This window comes from Erpetoichthys calabaricus, chromosome 4, assembly GCF_900747795.2.
Source record: "Erpetoichthys calabaricus chromosome 4, fErpCal1.3, whole genome shotgun sequence".
NCBI classification, from domain to species: domain Eukaryota; kingdom Metazoa; phylum Chordata; class Cladistia; order Polypteriformes; family Polypteridae; genus Erpetoichthys; species Erpetoichthys calabaricus.
The window spans coordinates 169,817,034-169,834,089 of NC_041397.2; the positions used below are offsets into that span (position 1 = coordinate 169,817,034).

Consider the following 17,056-nt stretch of genomic DNA (forward strand, 5'->3'; position numbering starts at 1 on the left):
ACCTGCATTATATGTATAGCATTTTTAAACCTGTTCCACTGCTTCTCGGCTATCTCTACACTTAAAAGCTTATCCAAGTCTATTCCTTTTGTACTCTGTTTCATCTGTTCAAAATTTGCCCTACGAAAGATAAAAATTAGTGATTTTGGTCTTTGCATTTGTGTTCTTCTAAAACACTTAGAATTGCATTATATTATGGTCACTTAATATAAGATGACAAAAAGAACTAAGCAACAAATACAATTTAATAAATCTAAACATTAAAACAACTTTACAAAAAGAAACATTTAATAAACAAAAGTTAACAAATTTTCAATTCTTTTTTTTCTACAAGCTCTTCAGCATTCATTTGTTTTGTTTTTTCATTAGAGTGCATAAGGGGCGGAGTGGTGGCTCTGAGGCTAAGGATCTGCGCTGGTATCCCGAAGGTTGCCGGTTCGAATCCCCGTCACTGCCAAAAGAGATCCTACTCTGCTGGGCCCTTGAGCAAGGCCCTTAACCTGTAATTGCTCCAGGGGGCGCTGTACAATGGCTGACCCTGCGCTCTGACCCCAAGGGGTATGCGAAAAAAACTAACAAACACTGTTGTAAGTCGCTCTGGATAAGAGCGTCTGCTAAATGATGTAAATGTACTTTCATGTGTTTATATCTTGTCATATATCTGTGCTATTTATAGGTTTTTATTTTGAGAGAAAGTTTTCATCTGAACCAAATCCCCTTAATTAGACACAGTGCCTACTCCTACTACTTCTACAACCCAAGTAAACTCTGATGGAGTTCATCTTTCCTGAAACCTAAAGGCTTAACTGAATGTAGACGACATCCTGTCCCCTTTGGGTACAAACATTCAGATGCAAACATTTTGCTTTTGATGTTGCCCTCTTTTTTTCTCCCACATGGGTTCAGTCACTGGAACAGAGCTCAAAATTGGGAGAGTTGATCTTAAAGCTAGTGATGCTTAGTGATGCTCCATCATTGTACTATGAAGGATTCCAAAATGTCAGACTTTTAAGAGTTCTAATGAGACCAAGTTTTGGAACCAAAGAGAGTGTTTTAAGTCTGTACAGAAAATAGGTGAGCTCTCTATCTTCCAAGAAAGTGAAAAGATACATACACTTAGTTTTTAAGAGAAGGTTAAGCCTCATAAGCATGTCCATCACTTTTAGAGTTAAGACAGCTTGTGGCCACACGCTTAAATGAACATTAGTGTGTTCTGCAGATGCCAGGTCATCTTTGATTAACACCTCTGGTTATCAGAATCTGACCACAAGCTTCACAATAGTTCATTTATTTAATGTCCTTCTGAAGTGTAAATGGTAGGAGGGTAGTTGGTAGGCAATTGGGTCTTTTACAAGAGAAAGCATTGTGTGCCTAACAAAATAGAATAATGCCCACTTTGTCCTACATTTATAATTAGTTCGTCTCCTCACAGATCTGTGTTTCACTGTATATGTGGAGCTTGTATGTTCTCATTTATATGTCTCTATATGAATGGACACACTATCATATGAGCAGGCTTCCACTTCTTTAACGGCACCACACTGAACTGTTTCCTTTCTTCTGAATATACAAGACAAGAGGCCTGCTATTTGCCACTTCACAGCCCTTGAACTATAACTTAATTCCAAACAATGGATTCATTCTGAGTTAATTTTTCATGTTTTCCCCATACCCCATATTTTCCCACAGTATAAAAGGCACTCTTCCCTAAAAATAATTTTCATTTACAGGCTCTTTTCTTGTACAGTAAATAGAACATGTAGATGAACATCAGGCACAAGATTAATTTTCACCACAAAGTAATGAATTATGATTCACTGCTGTTGAAGATCAATCCAGCTCACATTTGGAGATAGTGTCAGATAAGACAAAAATGTGTTAGAGAGTTAAAGTTAAAAATTCTAAAAACTAAAGCAAGATTTCTTGTAAACATAAAATACCAGAGTTTTAGATAGTACCAAAACTGAATTTCCACTACTCATCTTCAAGGATAATCAAAGATTAAACGATAAGTTGAGTATTTCCCAAGTTGAAGTCTTGTCTTCATAATCATTTTATATATTAATCATATAATTTTTTTTTCATACAATTTTAAACATACAGTACTTTGCCTATTCTTGCAGCTAACAATGAGGCTGTATGGATCCCAGTGTCCATACATGATAGAAAAAGCCTGAAAAAACTTAACTAATAGATCTACTTTGAAGCATCAAGGGATTCAATTTAAGAAAATGTGTCTTCAGTCCCTGTACGATCGGTGCCAGAGCTTGGTCCGCATTGCCGGCAGTAAGTCGAACCCGTTTCCAGTGAGAGTTGGACTCCGCCAGGGCTGCCCTTTGTCACCGATTCTGTTCATATCTTTTATGGACAGAATTTCTAGGCGCAGCCAGGGTGTTGAGAGGGTCCAGTTTGGTGGGCTCAGGATTGGGTCACTGCTTTTTGCAGATGATGTTTGTCCTGTTTGCTTCATCAGGCCGTGATCTTCAGCTCTCTCTGGATCGGTTCGCAGCCGAGTGTGAAGCGGCTGGGATGAGAATCAGCACCTCCAAATCCGAGACCATGGTCCTCAGCCGGAAAAGGGTGGAGTGCCCTCTCAGGGTTGGTAGCGAGATCCTGCCCCAAGTGGAGGAGTTCAAGTATCTCGGGGTCTTGTTCACGAGTGAGGGAAGAATGGAGCGTGAGATCGACAGGCGGATCGGTGCGGCATCCGCAGTAATGCGGGCATTGCATCGGTCTGTCGTGGTGAAAAAAGGAGCTGAGCCGCAAGGCGAAGCTCTCAATTTACCAGTCGATCTATGTTCCTACCCTCACCTATGGTCATGAGCTATGGGTAGTGACCGAAAAAACGAGATCGCGAATACAAGCGGCTGAAATGAGTTTCCTCCGCAGGGTGTCTGGGCTTTCCCTTAAAGATAGGGTGAGAAGCTCAGTCATCCGGGAGGGGCTCAGAGTAGAGCCGCTGCTCCTCCGCATCGAGAGGAGTCAGATGAGGTGGCTCGGGCATCTGATCAGGATGCCTCCTGGACGCCTCCCTGGTGAGGTGTTCCGGGCACGTCCAACCGGGAGGAGGCCCCGGGGAAGACCCAGGACACGCTGGAGGGACTATGTCTCTCGACTGGCCTGGGAACGCCTTGGGATTCTCCCGGAAGAGCTAGAAAAAGTGGCCGGGGAGAGGGAAGTCTGGGCATCTCTGCTCAAGCTGCTGCCCCCGCGACCCGACCTCGGATAAGCGGGAGACAATGGATGGATGGATGGATGGTGTCTTCAGCTTTTAAAAGGCATCCTTGTGATAAATGAAGGAAACAAGAAATAATGATTTTATCACAGATTCATGGTCCTATTTTCTCAAGGTAAGGACACATTTTTTGCTCATGTGTGTGCTTGCAGCAGTTATAGAGCTATAACAATGCATTGGCAAACCCCCCTTTACAGTCTGTGTTGTTATGTTACATAGGCCATGAAATGAGATGTATGCTGAATAAAGTAAAAGGAGCACATAGGAGTTGCACTTTGTACACATAACAGTAAATCTGAACTGAGCTGCATACATTGCATAGTATTTTTAATAAAAGCCTTTCGTTTTTCAAATAGTCAAGCCACTTTTGTAAATGTAGATGAAAAAAAATAACAAAACCCCCAGAAAAAGGCAGAGTGTTTGATAGAGCAGACTGAAGCACCACATACCAACTACCATTTTTTTTCTTTTTTTTTTCAGTGCATGATGAGTCACTCTTACTGATAATTTTGTAATAAAAGAATGGAGTGAAATCTTTCTGAGTTGGTAAATTCACGACCTTGATGCCAGTCAATCTGTAAATACTGTATATGCAGACTTTAAAGAGATCCTGGCACTGAGAGGCAGAAATGACAGCCCACTCTTCCTATGTTAAAACTTCTGTATAGAACTCACTAAACTCCAGTCCAATTAAATGTGGGTCCGATCAAGCTGAGCTCGGCCAGGTGGGAGAGAACGTCAGCATTGGTGTGTGCAGCTCCGGGATGGTGGCGAACATCAAAAGCAAAAGCCTGCAAACTGATAGACCACTGAGTGAGCTGGGCATTCATATCTGTCTGTTTGTACAACCACTAAAGTGGGGTGTGGTCAGTCACCAGGGTAAGCTGCCATCCCCAGAGGTAGTAACAGAGGGCCTCCACTGCCCAATTAATCACTAAACACTCCTTTTCAATGGCTGAATAATTACACTCCCTGGGCAGCAGCTTCCTGCTGAGAAACGTGATGGGGTGTTCTTCCCCCACAAAATATTGTGAGAGGTTCAAAACCGAAAGCGCTTATATCCGTTTGCAAAATGCATTCCTTCAAAAAGTCCGGATTGTACAGAACCAGGTCCGAGACGGCTCTGTCACAGGCGTAGGTCCAGACAACACTACAATTCTTTCTGCCCTTTGTCCGATGCACAAAATTGGGAATGAACTGCCTGTAGTATTCTTCAAGCACGAGGAAGGCACAAACCTACTTCTATGTTTCAGGACGAGGATACGTAAGCACCTCCCCCACCTTGTTCATTTGTGGCTTGAGCAAACCCTTCCCCATGGAATATCCAAAATAATGGGTTTCCGACACGTCCAACTTGCACTTCTTAGGATTAGCCGTCAACCCTCCTAGCCGCAAAGTATCAAGCACTGCCCGAAGGCGGATTAGATGGGATTCCCAGTCGTTACTGAAAATGGCAATATCATCAAGACAGGCACCCGCGTATGCGGAATGGGGATGCAGGATCTGGTGCATCATCTGCTGAAAGGTCAACGGTGCACCATGGAGACCAATAGGAAGCACTGTAATTCAAACAGCCTGTCTGGAGTGGCAAACATGGTCTTCTTGCAATTAGACTCCTTCAAGGACACCTGCCAATAACCATACGTGAGGTCCAGGGTGGAAATATATGAGCCCTGTCCAATCTTTTTCAACAACTCATCCACACATGGCATTGGGTATGCATCAAACTTGGAAATCTTATTCAAATGGCTAAAATCAATACAGAATGGAACGAATCATGCCTAAGTGGAGCATCTGCAGTACTTCTTCGTGTATCACCTTCCTCATTGCCTCTGGCAGGCAATATGGGGGCACCTGCACAGTCACACCAGGTGGAGTTATGATCTTGTGCTCTGCGATTGTTGTCCGGCCAGGCGTGGCCGAAAAGATGTCAGAGTTCCTCTCAATCACCGATAGCAATTCCGCTTTCTGAGTGTCAGATTAATCTATGACTATTGCAACTTCCATCTGAGGGACCATTGAGGACATGAACATGACCTCACACAGTTCATACCACTCTTTCAGCAGGTTAATATGCAAAACCTGCTGCTCTGGAATCCTAACTTTATAATTCAAGGGGGATATACGCTCTTCTATGAAATGTATGCGGATCCAATGGAATGAACACCAGCACCCGATCCCCCTTTTTAAGCTCATGAAGTTTACTCATCTTGTCATAATTATGTTTTTGTGCCTCCTGCTTGTGCTGCTGATGCTCCACTACAATAGAGGACAGTCTGGCAATCTGTTCTTGCAGTGAAACGACTCGATCAACAAATCTCCCCCCACGAAAAATGTCTAACACCTAGCGTGGTCAGCACCCAAATAATAGTTCAAAAGGTCTCAACCTGGTGGAAGACTGTGGAGCCTCTCGGACAGTAAACAGGAGGAAAGGCATTACTGTATCCCAGGAGGTCAGGTCGTCGTGGCCACCTTCTAAATCATCTGTTTTAGGGTTTTATTAAATCGTTCAGTCAAGCCATTCATCTGCGGATGATAAACGGTAGAGTGTAACTGCGTAAATGCATAACTTTCACATAGTTGCCTCATGATGCAAGACATAAAGGTTGTGCCTTCATCAGTCAAAATTTCGCAAGGAATACCAATATGTATGAACATCCCTGAGAGAGCTTTTTCAACAGTCCAGGCATCCACCCACTTCAGCACAGCTACTTCTGGGTATCTTGTGGTGTAATCAACTAACACGAGCATATACTGAAAGCCACTTTTACTCCTGGGAAGCAGGTCAACTATATCTAATCACACCTTCTCAAAGGGGACATCAAAAATAGGCATCGGTACAAGGGGTGCCCTGGCTGGTCTGTGAGCAGAAACTATTTGACAGTCGGGACAGGCCTTACAGAATTGCTCCACATCCTGGCCCATATTAACCCAATAAAAGTATTTCAAAATGTATTCCATTGTCTTTTCCGCGCCAAGGTGACCCCCCAAAACTTGACTGTGACCAGTTTTTAAAACCTTCTCCCTATGCCCACTTGGCACCTCCAACTGCTCGATACGTCCATCACACATGCAATCAGAAATCACCCGATACAGAAAACCATCATTAGTTTAAAAATGTGGTGCTTTAAAGTTCGGGTCCTCTCTCTCCAGATAGTAGGAGTCATCTGTGACGTGGAGTTGTCTGAATGCAAAATCCAAGTTGCTATCGGCTTGTTGCAGACTAGCAAACTCTGCCAGAACAGCAGCCACTGCTTCCCCTGTGTCCGATGCAGCATTGCTCTCACCTCCTGCTGCTATTTCATCTGGGTCCATATTGGATATCCAGCCTGGAGATGTTGTTGGTACAAGTGACAGCATGGCCAAGTCTGCAAGCTGTCCCGAGTCCTCACTTGAGGATTCGTCCTCTACCTCACTGGACAACTCCAGTTCAATTTCAAATCTGGCCCCATGACTGACGTTATGTGCGCCGAGCCCCTCTTTATTCACTATGGGGGGAGGCGTTCTGCAGGTGGCCAAAACCCGTGGGAAAACGGCATTCCTTTTTCTTATTAGGAATCGGCCAGGGTGAGGTAGCTGATATTGCAGCCCAGGTCGTAAAGTTCTTCCCCTTAAATTTCAGAGGAAGTAATATACTCTTGTATGTTTTAATGTTCCCATGGATGCAGCGAATGTTCACTTTGTCTGTGGTCTCATAAGGGGTCTGCCGGAGCAAGCCACGGCAGACTGCACAGAGGTCGCTACGTTCAGCTGTGTTCAGTCCACACTATGATGTTCCCACGAAGGCATCTTCCTCCTGCTGGGTGGATAGAAATCGGGGTCAAGCCCAGATTGCCAGATTGTTTCCAGGTGGCTTGTGCGCCCTCCAGTCTGCTGGTAAGGTCTAGCAGTGAGTGGATGCCATTCCATAACAGTTCATCACAAAGGCTCTCGTCTTCCCTGAGAGGACTGCATCAATAGTTACTTTCTCCACAATGTCCTCAATAGTGTCTCCACGGACCCAGCTTTGAATCAGGTCCACTAAGCCCTGGATCTGTCCTTGTATAGGGCTGTCCAGATCAATATGCTACAGACAAAACTGTGCCCTTTGGCCACCGGGCTCACAGCCATGCAGAGGAGGATCTGTTGCTTCAGGAAGTCATAATCATCAAGCATTTCGGAAGGGAGTTTTTGCATGAACTGTAGCGCTTCCCCATTTAAAAACGGGGCCACGATAGCTGGCCAGGCTCCCCTGTCCCAGTGCATTAATGTTGCTGTGCACTCAAAGCAGAACACGAAACACTCTGAGTCATCTGAGGGAGCCATCTTCACCAGCACATCCCAACAAAGCTTGTCAACCCTATTCACCTAAATGACATCAACTTCAGTTTTGAAGGTCCCCAAAGTACCACTATTTACCACATTCCTTGATAATTTATTGCATGTGTCAGTGGTTTCTGTACGAAGAAAGCTTTTTACCATTTATGCAAAATTTAACCTTCACAAAGTTCCATCTCTATCTTTATGTTCTACTTAATCCACATAAACCAAGGGCTCTGGAGTTGTGAGACACAACACTAACCACCCTGATTCAAATCAGAACATTTTAAATATATAAGCTAGTTTATTTTTTAAAATCCTATTTTTTATATCACTTATTCAGACTAAGCGAGTGTGAGATTTCTGTGTAGCAGTTAATAAATAGTTATGATACATCTAAACTACATATGTAGGGTTAACCTCTGCATATTTCAGATAAAAACAGAAGTGGTGGTTTCCCTAGTTCAACTTCCTTTTATTCAGTCATCCAATATTATTGAATTTGAGATGTCCTCTTTAATTACACTAGTTCAATCTGCATGTCACATTTATGACTGTTGAAGCATATTGTTATATTACTATAGTGATTACACATTTCAGCCCGATTTTACAATATGTGCAATATTATAGTAAATCAAACACATCATTGCTCTTCAATATAGCAATTTTCATGTATTCCTTAGCTATCAGCTTTCCATTAATGATACACTATGTTGCAGTTAATATATAACTTGGTGGAAGGGATATCAACATTTCTGAAAGTGAAAATTCTGGTCAACATGTCTTCAGAATGCTCCTTCATTAAGGTGTCCTATGTGATCTTTTTTGGACTTATACTAGCAGGTCTTTGGGCTGCTTTCATTTGGGTGATGCTGGGCAAACCCTCATCAGGTAAAATATGACTTTAATTTATATGCCAGGCATGTTTATCGGGTTTTGATTCAGCAGATGATTTTAAAGGGTGTTGCTTAATTCACATAGATATCAAGGTGAGGGCAAGGTGTAAGCTCTACTGACATATACAAAATGTCTTATGCCTTTGTGTTTTCATTTATTTTAATATATTCAGTGTAGGGCGGCACGGTGGTGCAGTGGTAGCGCTGCTGCCTCGCAGTTAGGAGACCCGGGCTCGCTTCCCAGGTCCTCCCTGCGTGGAGTTTGCATGTTCTCCCCGTGTCTGCGTGGGTTTCCTCCGGGTGCTCCGGTTTCCTCCCACAGTCCAAAGACATGCAGATTAGGTGGATTGGCGATTCTAAATTGGCCCTAGTGTGTGTTTGTGTGTGTCCTGCAGTGGGTTGGCACCCTGCCCGGGATTGGTTCCTGCCTTGTGCCCTGTGTTGGCTGGGATTGGCTCCAGCAGACCCCCGTGACCCTGTGTACAGACTCAGTGGGTTGGAAAATGGATGGATATTCAGTGTAAATATTTTTATGATGAAAACAAATTGTTTATATTATGATAGTGGTATAATTTTAAAAACTTATTATTTGTGCTTGTGTTACAGTCATTTAGAAATTTTGAAGTAAAATGCCTTTGTCTTGGTTTTAGTGGCCAGAGCTCCTTTTTCAACACGTCTTGACTCTTAGTTATATCCTTGTAGTATTTAAGGTATTTAGTACTTATTTACCTTGAGCTATCTTGAACTTTATAATATCACTGGCGAGTACAAAGTATGAAAATGCACAGCTATAAATACTTAACTTTAAACAACAGAACATTTAGTGTTAAATGTTCTTTTCAAAATCTTTTTTTTTTATTGCTGGTAGCCACAAAGGTTCACCACCACAGTTTAGCTCTACAACACTACACTGCACTACAACAGTACAAAGCCAGATGAGAAATAAAAAAACATTATCCTCCTTATTCCAGGTGGGAAAAGCCCTGTTAGAGCATAACAATAATGGCATCTTCCACTCCAATCTTTATTTGATGGGGAAACTGCCGTGGGTCCAAGAGAGATTTTACAAGAGGACTCATATAGTCCAGGACCAGCCTCTTCATAATGTGAGACATTTTTGCCACTGGGATGTTGTCATTAGGTGAAGCGGTGCCTGCCTTCTTTGGAACTGGAACAATACAGGATGTTTTCCATAACACCAGCCACCTGACGCCTTAGTAACAGACTGAACAAGTAACACAGGATAACAGAAAGGTTCTACATAAATAAAATGTATTATTATTATTATTATTATTAAGAAAGATAGCACAGGCCTTAAAAATTTAAGAAATTACTCCATCTGGTCCTGCAGCTTTTCCTGTATGTCGCCTCCTTTGTTGTTCCCTCACTTGGTCATTAGGTACGGACAACCCATACTAATGATCAGAGATGGATTCATCACTGGCCATACTAAATGAAGTAACATGAGCTGATGCAGAAGGTATGGAGTGGGAGGGACTAGTCATTGGTAGCAGGTGGTTGTGGAATGAGGAACTTCTTCTTTCGGCTGCTCCCATTAGGGGTTGCCACAGCGGATCATCTTCTTTCATATCTTTCTGTCCCTCTGTATCTTTTTCTGTTACACCCATCACCTGCATGTCCTCTCTCATCCATAAACGTTCTCTTTGGCCTTCCTCTTTTCCTCTTGCCTGGCAGCTCTACCATTTACATCCTTCTCCCAATATACTCAGCATCTCTCCTCTGCACATGTCCAAACCAACGCAATCTCGCCTGTCTGACTTTGTCTCCCAACCGTCCAACTTAAGCGGACCCTCTAATGTACTCATTTCTAATCCTGTCCATCCTTGTCACCCCCAATGCAAATCTTAGCATCTTTAACTCTGCTACCTCCAGCTCTGTCTCCTGCTTTCTGGTCAGTGCCACAGTCTCCAACCCTTATAACATAGCTGGTCTCACTACCATCCTGTAGACCTTCCCTTTCACTCTTGCTGATACCCGTCCTGACACTCTTCTCCACCCATTCCACCCTGCCTGCTCTCTCTTTTTCACCTCTCCTCCACAATCCCCATTACTCTGTACTGTTGATCCCAAGTATTTAAACTCAACCACCTTCATCAACTCTACTCCCTGCATCCTCACCATTCCACTGACCTCCCTCTCATTTACACACATGTATTCTGTCTTGTTCCTACTGACCTTCATTCTGAGGAACAATATTTTAAAAAATTGAGTCAGTGTGTTAGCCATGTCCACATTCCCTTTTAGCACCTGAAACCTGGATTGTTTTAAGGCAAGTAATTAGACCAAGAAGATGTACCTTTGGTGGCATTTAGTCTGTGTGAAAAGGTCTCTATCAGCTTTGTACATCTGGACACTGCAATTATACCCCATTTGTCCGCCTGACTCCTATGCTCCATCCCAGCTCTTTTAGGTTGCATGGGGACTGTGAATGAACAACTTTTCCAAGTCAACCACAAATTCTCAGTTGAGATCTGGATTCTGGCTCAGCCACTCATGGACATTAACATGTTTGTAAGTCATTCCTGTACAGCTTTCACTTTATGCTTGGGGTCATTGTCTTGCTGGGAAAGCACATCTAGTTTTCTTGCAGGATGCATCAGGTTTTTCTCCTGGAGTTCCCTGTATTTTGTTGTATTCATTTTACACCCTTAGTTTTCCAGGGCCACCACCATGCTTTACAGTGCTGTTCTTTTGAAAAAATTCAGTGTTTGCCTTATGCTAAACATGGTATTAGGTTTTATTGCCTCATCAGACCATAGAACCACCACCATGCTTCATGGTGAGAATGGTGCTCTTTTGATAATGTGCAGAGTAATCATAGGACCTTCTTCCAGCTATCTTCAGAATTTATCACGTGTCGACATGTCATGCGAGTTTGTTTTTACTGTGACTTTTTCTTTACTGATCTCCTATAAAGCTGTGACTGGTGAAGCACCTGGGGCAGTCGTTGTATGCACTGTCTCTCCAATCTCCAACTCTTTCAAAGCTTCCTAGGTCTCTTGGTGGACTCTCTCACTAGTTATCTTCCTCCATGATCACTCAGTTTTATGGATGACTTGCCATAAGGTGAAGAGTGCATGAATTACCCTTTCTCTGTCACTAAAATCAATATATCTTCTTTCTATACCCAGTAGATCCTTTGAATAGTTTTCACAATTGCTGGTACATTACAATGTAAACAAGATAATGATATAACTGGCAGAGTGGTAACCACAACAAAAATGAAATCTACAAAACCAGAACAAGAATTATGAGGAACATAAAAAACCTCTGACATTAAAAAAACAATGCAATGTGCAAATAAAGAGAACAATGCAATGTGAATCTGTACTTTATTAAAGCAGAAATTGGTTTATTTGCTAAAATTAATGAAGCAAGAGCAGCTCAAGAAAGCAAGAGATTTTGGCCATATGCCTAACTTGTACAAAGATTAATATAGATAGATAGATAGATAGATAGATAGATAGATAGATAGATAGATAGATAGATAGATAGATAGATAGATAGATAGATAGATAGATAGATAGATAGATAGATAGATAGATAGATAGATAGATAGATAGATAGATAGATAGATAGATAGATAGATAGATAGATAGATAGATAGATGCTTTATTAATCCCACCGCGTAGAAGAGGGTGCTCCCCACAACCGTCTAATAGAACATCTGCAGCATCTTATTGCAGATGTTGAAAGACGTCAGCCTTCTAAGTAAGTATAGTCGGCTCTGTCTTCTCTTGCACAGAGAATCAGTATTGGCAGTCCAGTCCAATTTATCATCCAGCTGCACTCCCAGGTATTTATAGGTCTATACCCTCTGCACACAGTCACCTCTGATGATCACGGGGTCCATGAGGGGCCTGGTCCTCCTAAAATCCACCACCAGCTTGTGATGATGTAGGTTCGTGCATGCTCTCATCTTCTGTCCGGGAGCCCTTGAACCCAATGCCGTCGGTAATGCTACCGATGAGCTAGGCAGTGAGACAACAACAATGGAGCTAGGGGATGGTGTATAAAAGTGCTAGAAACAGAAAACAGTGGTCAAATTAAATAAAGTCCAGTGATTCAAAAAGAGTCATTAAATAAATAAGCCATAAAAACAGTAGTGAAACGTGGAGGTTAAAAACAATAGAAAAAAGTCTTCTTAAGAACAACGAGGTTAAAATTGTACCGCTGCCCTGGGAGAAACAACTAAACCCCGGGATAAGCATGATTAGAAAACTGCTAATGTAAAGCAGTTCAATATATAAAATCTATCGGGCAACGTGACCAACGCTCGTCCTCTTATTGATTTCCCCACCACCAGTCCCAGCTTAGCATTAACAACAAATCATATTACAACACAAAGAAGAAGCAAAAGAATAACACATATATTATCATACATGAAAAAAAACAAACAAACAAATACATAACAATCAAACCCCCCTCCTTTCTGGTTTAAACGCGCAATGTTCATGAATCATAAAAACCAGTTCAACCAAACGGAATTACTGTCCTTATTGTGCAGGGCAAAGAGAAACCATACGGGAATACGCCGGCCGTCGAGCCGGTAACAAAAAAGTTCAATCCTACCAGTCTAAGTATTCCAGCGAAATCAAAGGAAGAAAAAAAAAGGTCCGTCTTCAGAGACGCGTCTCCCTTGTGTCGCTGAGTCTTCAAAGAAAAAAAAAAGAACTTGTTCCAGTAGATATTTTTTCTTGGCACTACCTCGTCTCTTCTCTTTGCTCCACCACAAGATGTCTCTCTTTCTCCCCTTCTTTTCCGGTTTTTAACCGCCCTGACCGAGTTATGACCTCCCCCTTAAAGGTGTATTTACAGTATTCTTCTTTCCTGAAATGCACCCAAAGAGGCAGCAAAGTGCCCCTGGAATAAAGCACATGTGGCATCCGCTACATATTCCCCGCCCCCAGACCAAGTGAAGGGCCAAAATAGAGCTTCATGTTGGTCACATGCACTGTATCTGTTTTTACCCCAGAGTCAGTTGCCCATTGAACGCGGTAATTAACAGGACCTAATTTGCTAAGTACTGTAGCTGGGCCGAACCACTTCGGAGCTAGCTTCGCAGCAAATTTAGTTGAAGCCTTAGAAAAGGGATGCGCCTTCAACCATACCCGGTCGCCTACAGAATAGAGAACTACTCTTCTCCGTTTATTGTAATATCTTGCCTGTTTGGCCTGGGATTTCACCACCCGTTCCCTAACTTGTTCCTTTAAAAGTTCTAACAGATGTACTTGCTGGTATGACGTAGTATCAGGACAGGGGGGAGTGATATATCGTTCTAACAGCCCAAAAATTTGTCTTCCAAGAGCTAATTGCGCAGGAGACTCACCGGTACCCTCATGAAAGGCAGAGTTCAGAGCCAAGCGTAGTTCAGGAAGATTTTGATCCCAGTCTTGATGATGGTTCCCAACATAGGAAGCCAGCATAGTCTTCAAATTTCGGTTCACTCGTTCTGAGAGGTTAGCCTGAGGATGGTATGCTGTGGTCTTCTTGTGCTGTACACCCCAATCCACCAAAAAGCAGTCCATCTCTGAGCTTGTGAATTGTGGCCCCCTATCTGTAATGATACATCTGGGAACTCCCCAGCGGGTGAAAAGTTCACTTCTAAGGATTGAGCAAATGCGAGATGTTTTGGCGTCATGCAAGGCAAACAGCTCTACCCATTTAGTAAAATAGTCTACCGCCACCATTAAATAAGTTTTTTTCATTTTACTGACTGGGAGAGGTCCCATTAGATCGACCCCCCAAGCTTCTCCAGGGTCTTTTACAGTTGTGGACTGAAGAGGTCCTGCTGGAAAACCAGGTGGGTTCTTGTACTGCTGACAAATAATACAAGTCTTTACATGTTTCCAAACCTCCTTCCTCACCGTTGGCCACCAGGCTACCTCTAATATCCTTTTCAGCGTTTTCAGCCGGCCAAGATGGCCCCCAAAAGGACTATCGTGGAAATAGGCAAGGAACTCAGGCACATGTGATTCTGGGACAACAAGTTGGTATTTGTTTCCTCCCAATCTGGATGGCACACAGCGATATAACACCCCCTGAAGCTCCTGAAAGGTAATGTGACCCTTTCGCTTTATGGAATTATTCCGTGCCTCCTGACAAACAGGACTGATGGACTGAGCTCGAACTATGTCCTGAAGGTCCAGAGGTAGGTCCGTCCATTGCGTCGATACGAGAGCCACAGCTGAAGTTATTGGTGGTTCCAGAACCCGGGAAAGTGCATCTGGTACCACATTTCCACATCCCTTCCGGTAAAACACTCTAAAAGTAAATTGTTGAAGCCGCAAAACCCACCGGGTCAATCTGGATGAGGTCTTGGGGCAATTAAAAGCCCATACCAGGGCACGGTGGTCAGTATATACTTCAAACAGAACCCCTTCAAGAAAATGTCGCCACTTCTCCCCAGCCCAAACTACTGCCAGACATTCTTTTTCGGAGGCTGAATAATTTCGCTCTGGACCACGTAGGGAGCGGGAAGCATATGCAATCACCCGTTCTTCTCCATCCTTAGTCTGAGTGAGGACAGCCCCAAGCCCTAAGTCACTGGCATCTGTTTGCACCTGAAAGGTAAGGCATGGATCAGGCTGTGACAGGACGGATGGTACCAAAAGTGCCTGTTTGAGGTTTTTAAAAGCACCTTCGCATTCCGGTGTCCATTCCCACGGTACTCCCTTTCTGGTCAACTGATGTAAAGGGGCGGCGATGTCAGCTAATTTAGGAATGAATTTATGGAACCAGCCTACCATCCCCAGAAATCGCTGCACTGCCTTGATGTTGACAGGAGGAGGGTAATCCACAATGGCATTGATCTTGTCCGGGTCCACTTTGACGCCTTCGGCTGATACCACATGCCCCAGGAAAGTGAGGTGGGACTGTAAGAAGAGGCACTTCTTCATGTTCAGGGTCAGCTGAGCCCGTTTGAGTCGGTAAAAGATGTCATCAAGGTCCAAAAGATGTTGTTCCAATGAAGGAGAGAAGACAATGATATCGTCGATATACACATAACAGGTCTTCCCAATCAACCCTCTCAGCACTTGCTCCATCAATCTCTGAAAGGAAGCTCCAGCATTTTTAAGCCCAAAGGGCATTACCCGAAAATGAAACAATCCTTCGGGAGTGATCACAGCGGTCTTTTCTATGCTGTCTTCCCCCATACACACTTGCCAATATCCAGACTGAAGATCCAGAGTGCTAAAAACACCTGCACCCCCCCAATGATTCCAATATTTCATGCACCAAAGGAATAGGATAGGCGTCATGATGAGTTTTAGCATTCAGTCCCCTGTAATCAACACAGAATCGAAAAGTGCCATTCGCTTTCCGGACCAATACTACAGGAGCTGCCCAAGCTGAAGATGAAGGTTCAAGAATACCGTCCTCCAACATGTGGTCAACCCATTCTTTAATGAGCCTCCTCTTCATTGGTGACACCCTGTAAGCCCTAAGTCGGACAGGGACCTCATCCACAGTATATACATGATGAGTAACTACTGTCGTGCGCCCCAGTTTATCAGTCCAAACCGTAGGCCATCTTCTCAATAAAGGCCGCACCTCCCAGGGCTGAGTGCTTATGTTAGTTTCTATCGGACTCAGCTCTGCAACGGATTGTGGCAGATAATAAAAAAGATTTGGCCACCGCAGCTCTTCCCGAGATCTTTCTTCGAACCTGAACGCCTTTCCTCCGGGTAGCGTGTAATCTCCGGACCTTGGCCGTAAATTCATACCTGCTGCAATAATAGTGTCCAACCCCAGAAGCAGTGGCATGGTCAAGTAATCATCCTCTAAGACATACACGTCCACCTCCCAGGAAACACTGTGCAATGCAAACCGCATCAGGATTTTTCCACTGTCACCATACGCCCTCCCGTCCGCCAAGAAGAACTTCATTGTACCACTCGCCTTGGGCAGCTCGTGGGGTTTTTTAATCTCTTCCCATAAACTGCGCTTCATTAAGGTAAGCGTGCTTCCAGTGTCTACTACCGCATCCCCAGTGATGTCCCTCACAGTCACGGGTACAACCAACAAAGGTAACTGGGTCCGCACAGTGGTGAGCTCAGCTCCAGCGGATCGATCTTTTTGTCGTTGACCCCGTCCACTGGGCAAATTACTGCCTGAGGGGTCCTTATTTTTTTGTTTATGTCCCCTCATGGCAGCCCAGTCTTTTTCTATTAAGGTACCGATTTTCACCAGAGATTGTATTGAGCCCACAATACCCCGTAAAGCAACAGCTAGCCGCGGGTTACAAGCACCGAGAACCCGCCTTACGATGTCCTCTTCAGACATACTGGGATTCCATCTCAAACACAGCGCATGATATTCGTAGGCAAAGTCTCTGATGGGCTGCATAGGCTCCTGTCGGGTATTCATTAGCTGCTCTTCCACCTCAGCCTGATAATCCGCCGGCAAGAATGCTTCTAAAAATGCGGAACGGAAGGAAGACCAGTCGGCTATGCTTGTCTTTTCTGCCTGCCACCATGACCGCGCTGGACCACTCAGTGAGGCGTTTAAAAAGCCCATCAGCTCCACATCAGTTAAAGGATGGAGTTCTAGAAACGAATCCGCCTGTTCCAAAAATCTGAGAACCTCTGCTGATGTACAAGAG

General features: G+C 43.7%; 1 protein-coding gene across 1 annotated transcript in view; it reads left to right on the forward strand.

Annotated features, from left to right (window-relative positions):
• The first annotated feature begins 8,280 nt into the window (after nt 1–8,280).
• Nucleotides 8,281–17,056, forward strand: part of adgrg7.1 (adhesion G protein-coupled receptor G7, tandem duplicate 1) — a 131,295-nt gene continuing 122,519 nt past the window's right edge. Inside the window, exon 1 of the mRNA XM_028799935.2 lies at nt 8,281–8,425. Within this exon, the coding sequence (XP_028655768.1) occupies nt 8,314–8,425 (112 nt within the window). The 5' untranslated portion in view covers nt 8,281–8,313. The remainder of the gene's footprint in view (nt 8,426–17,056) is intronic.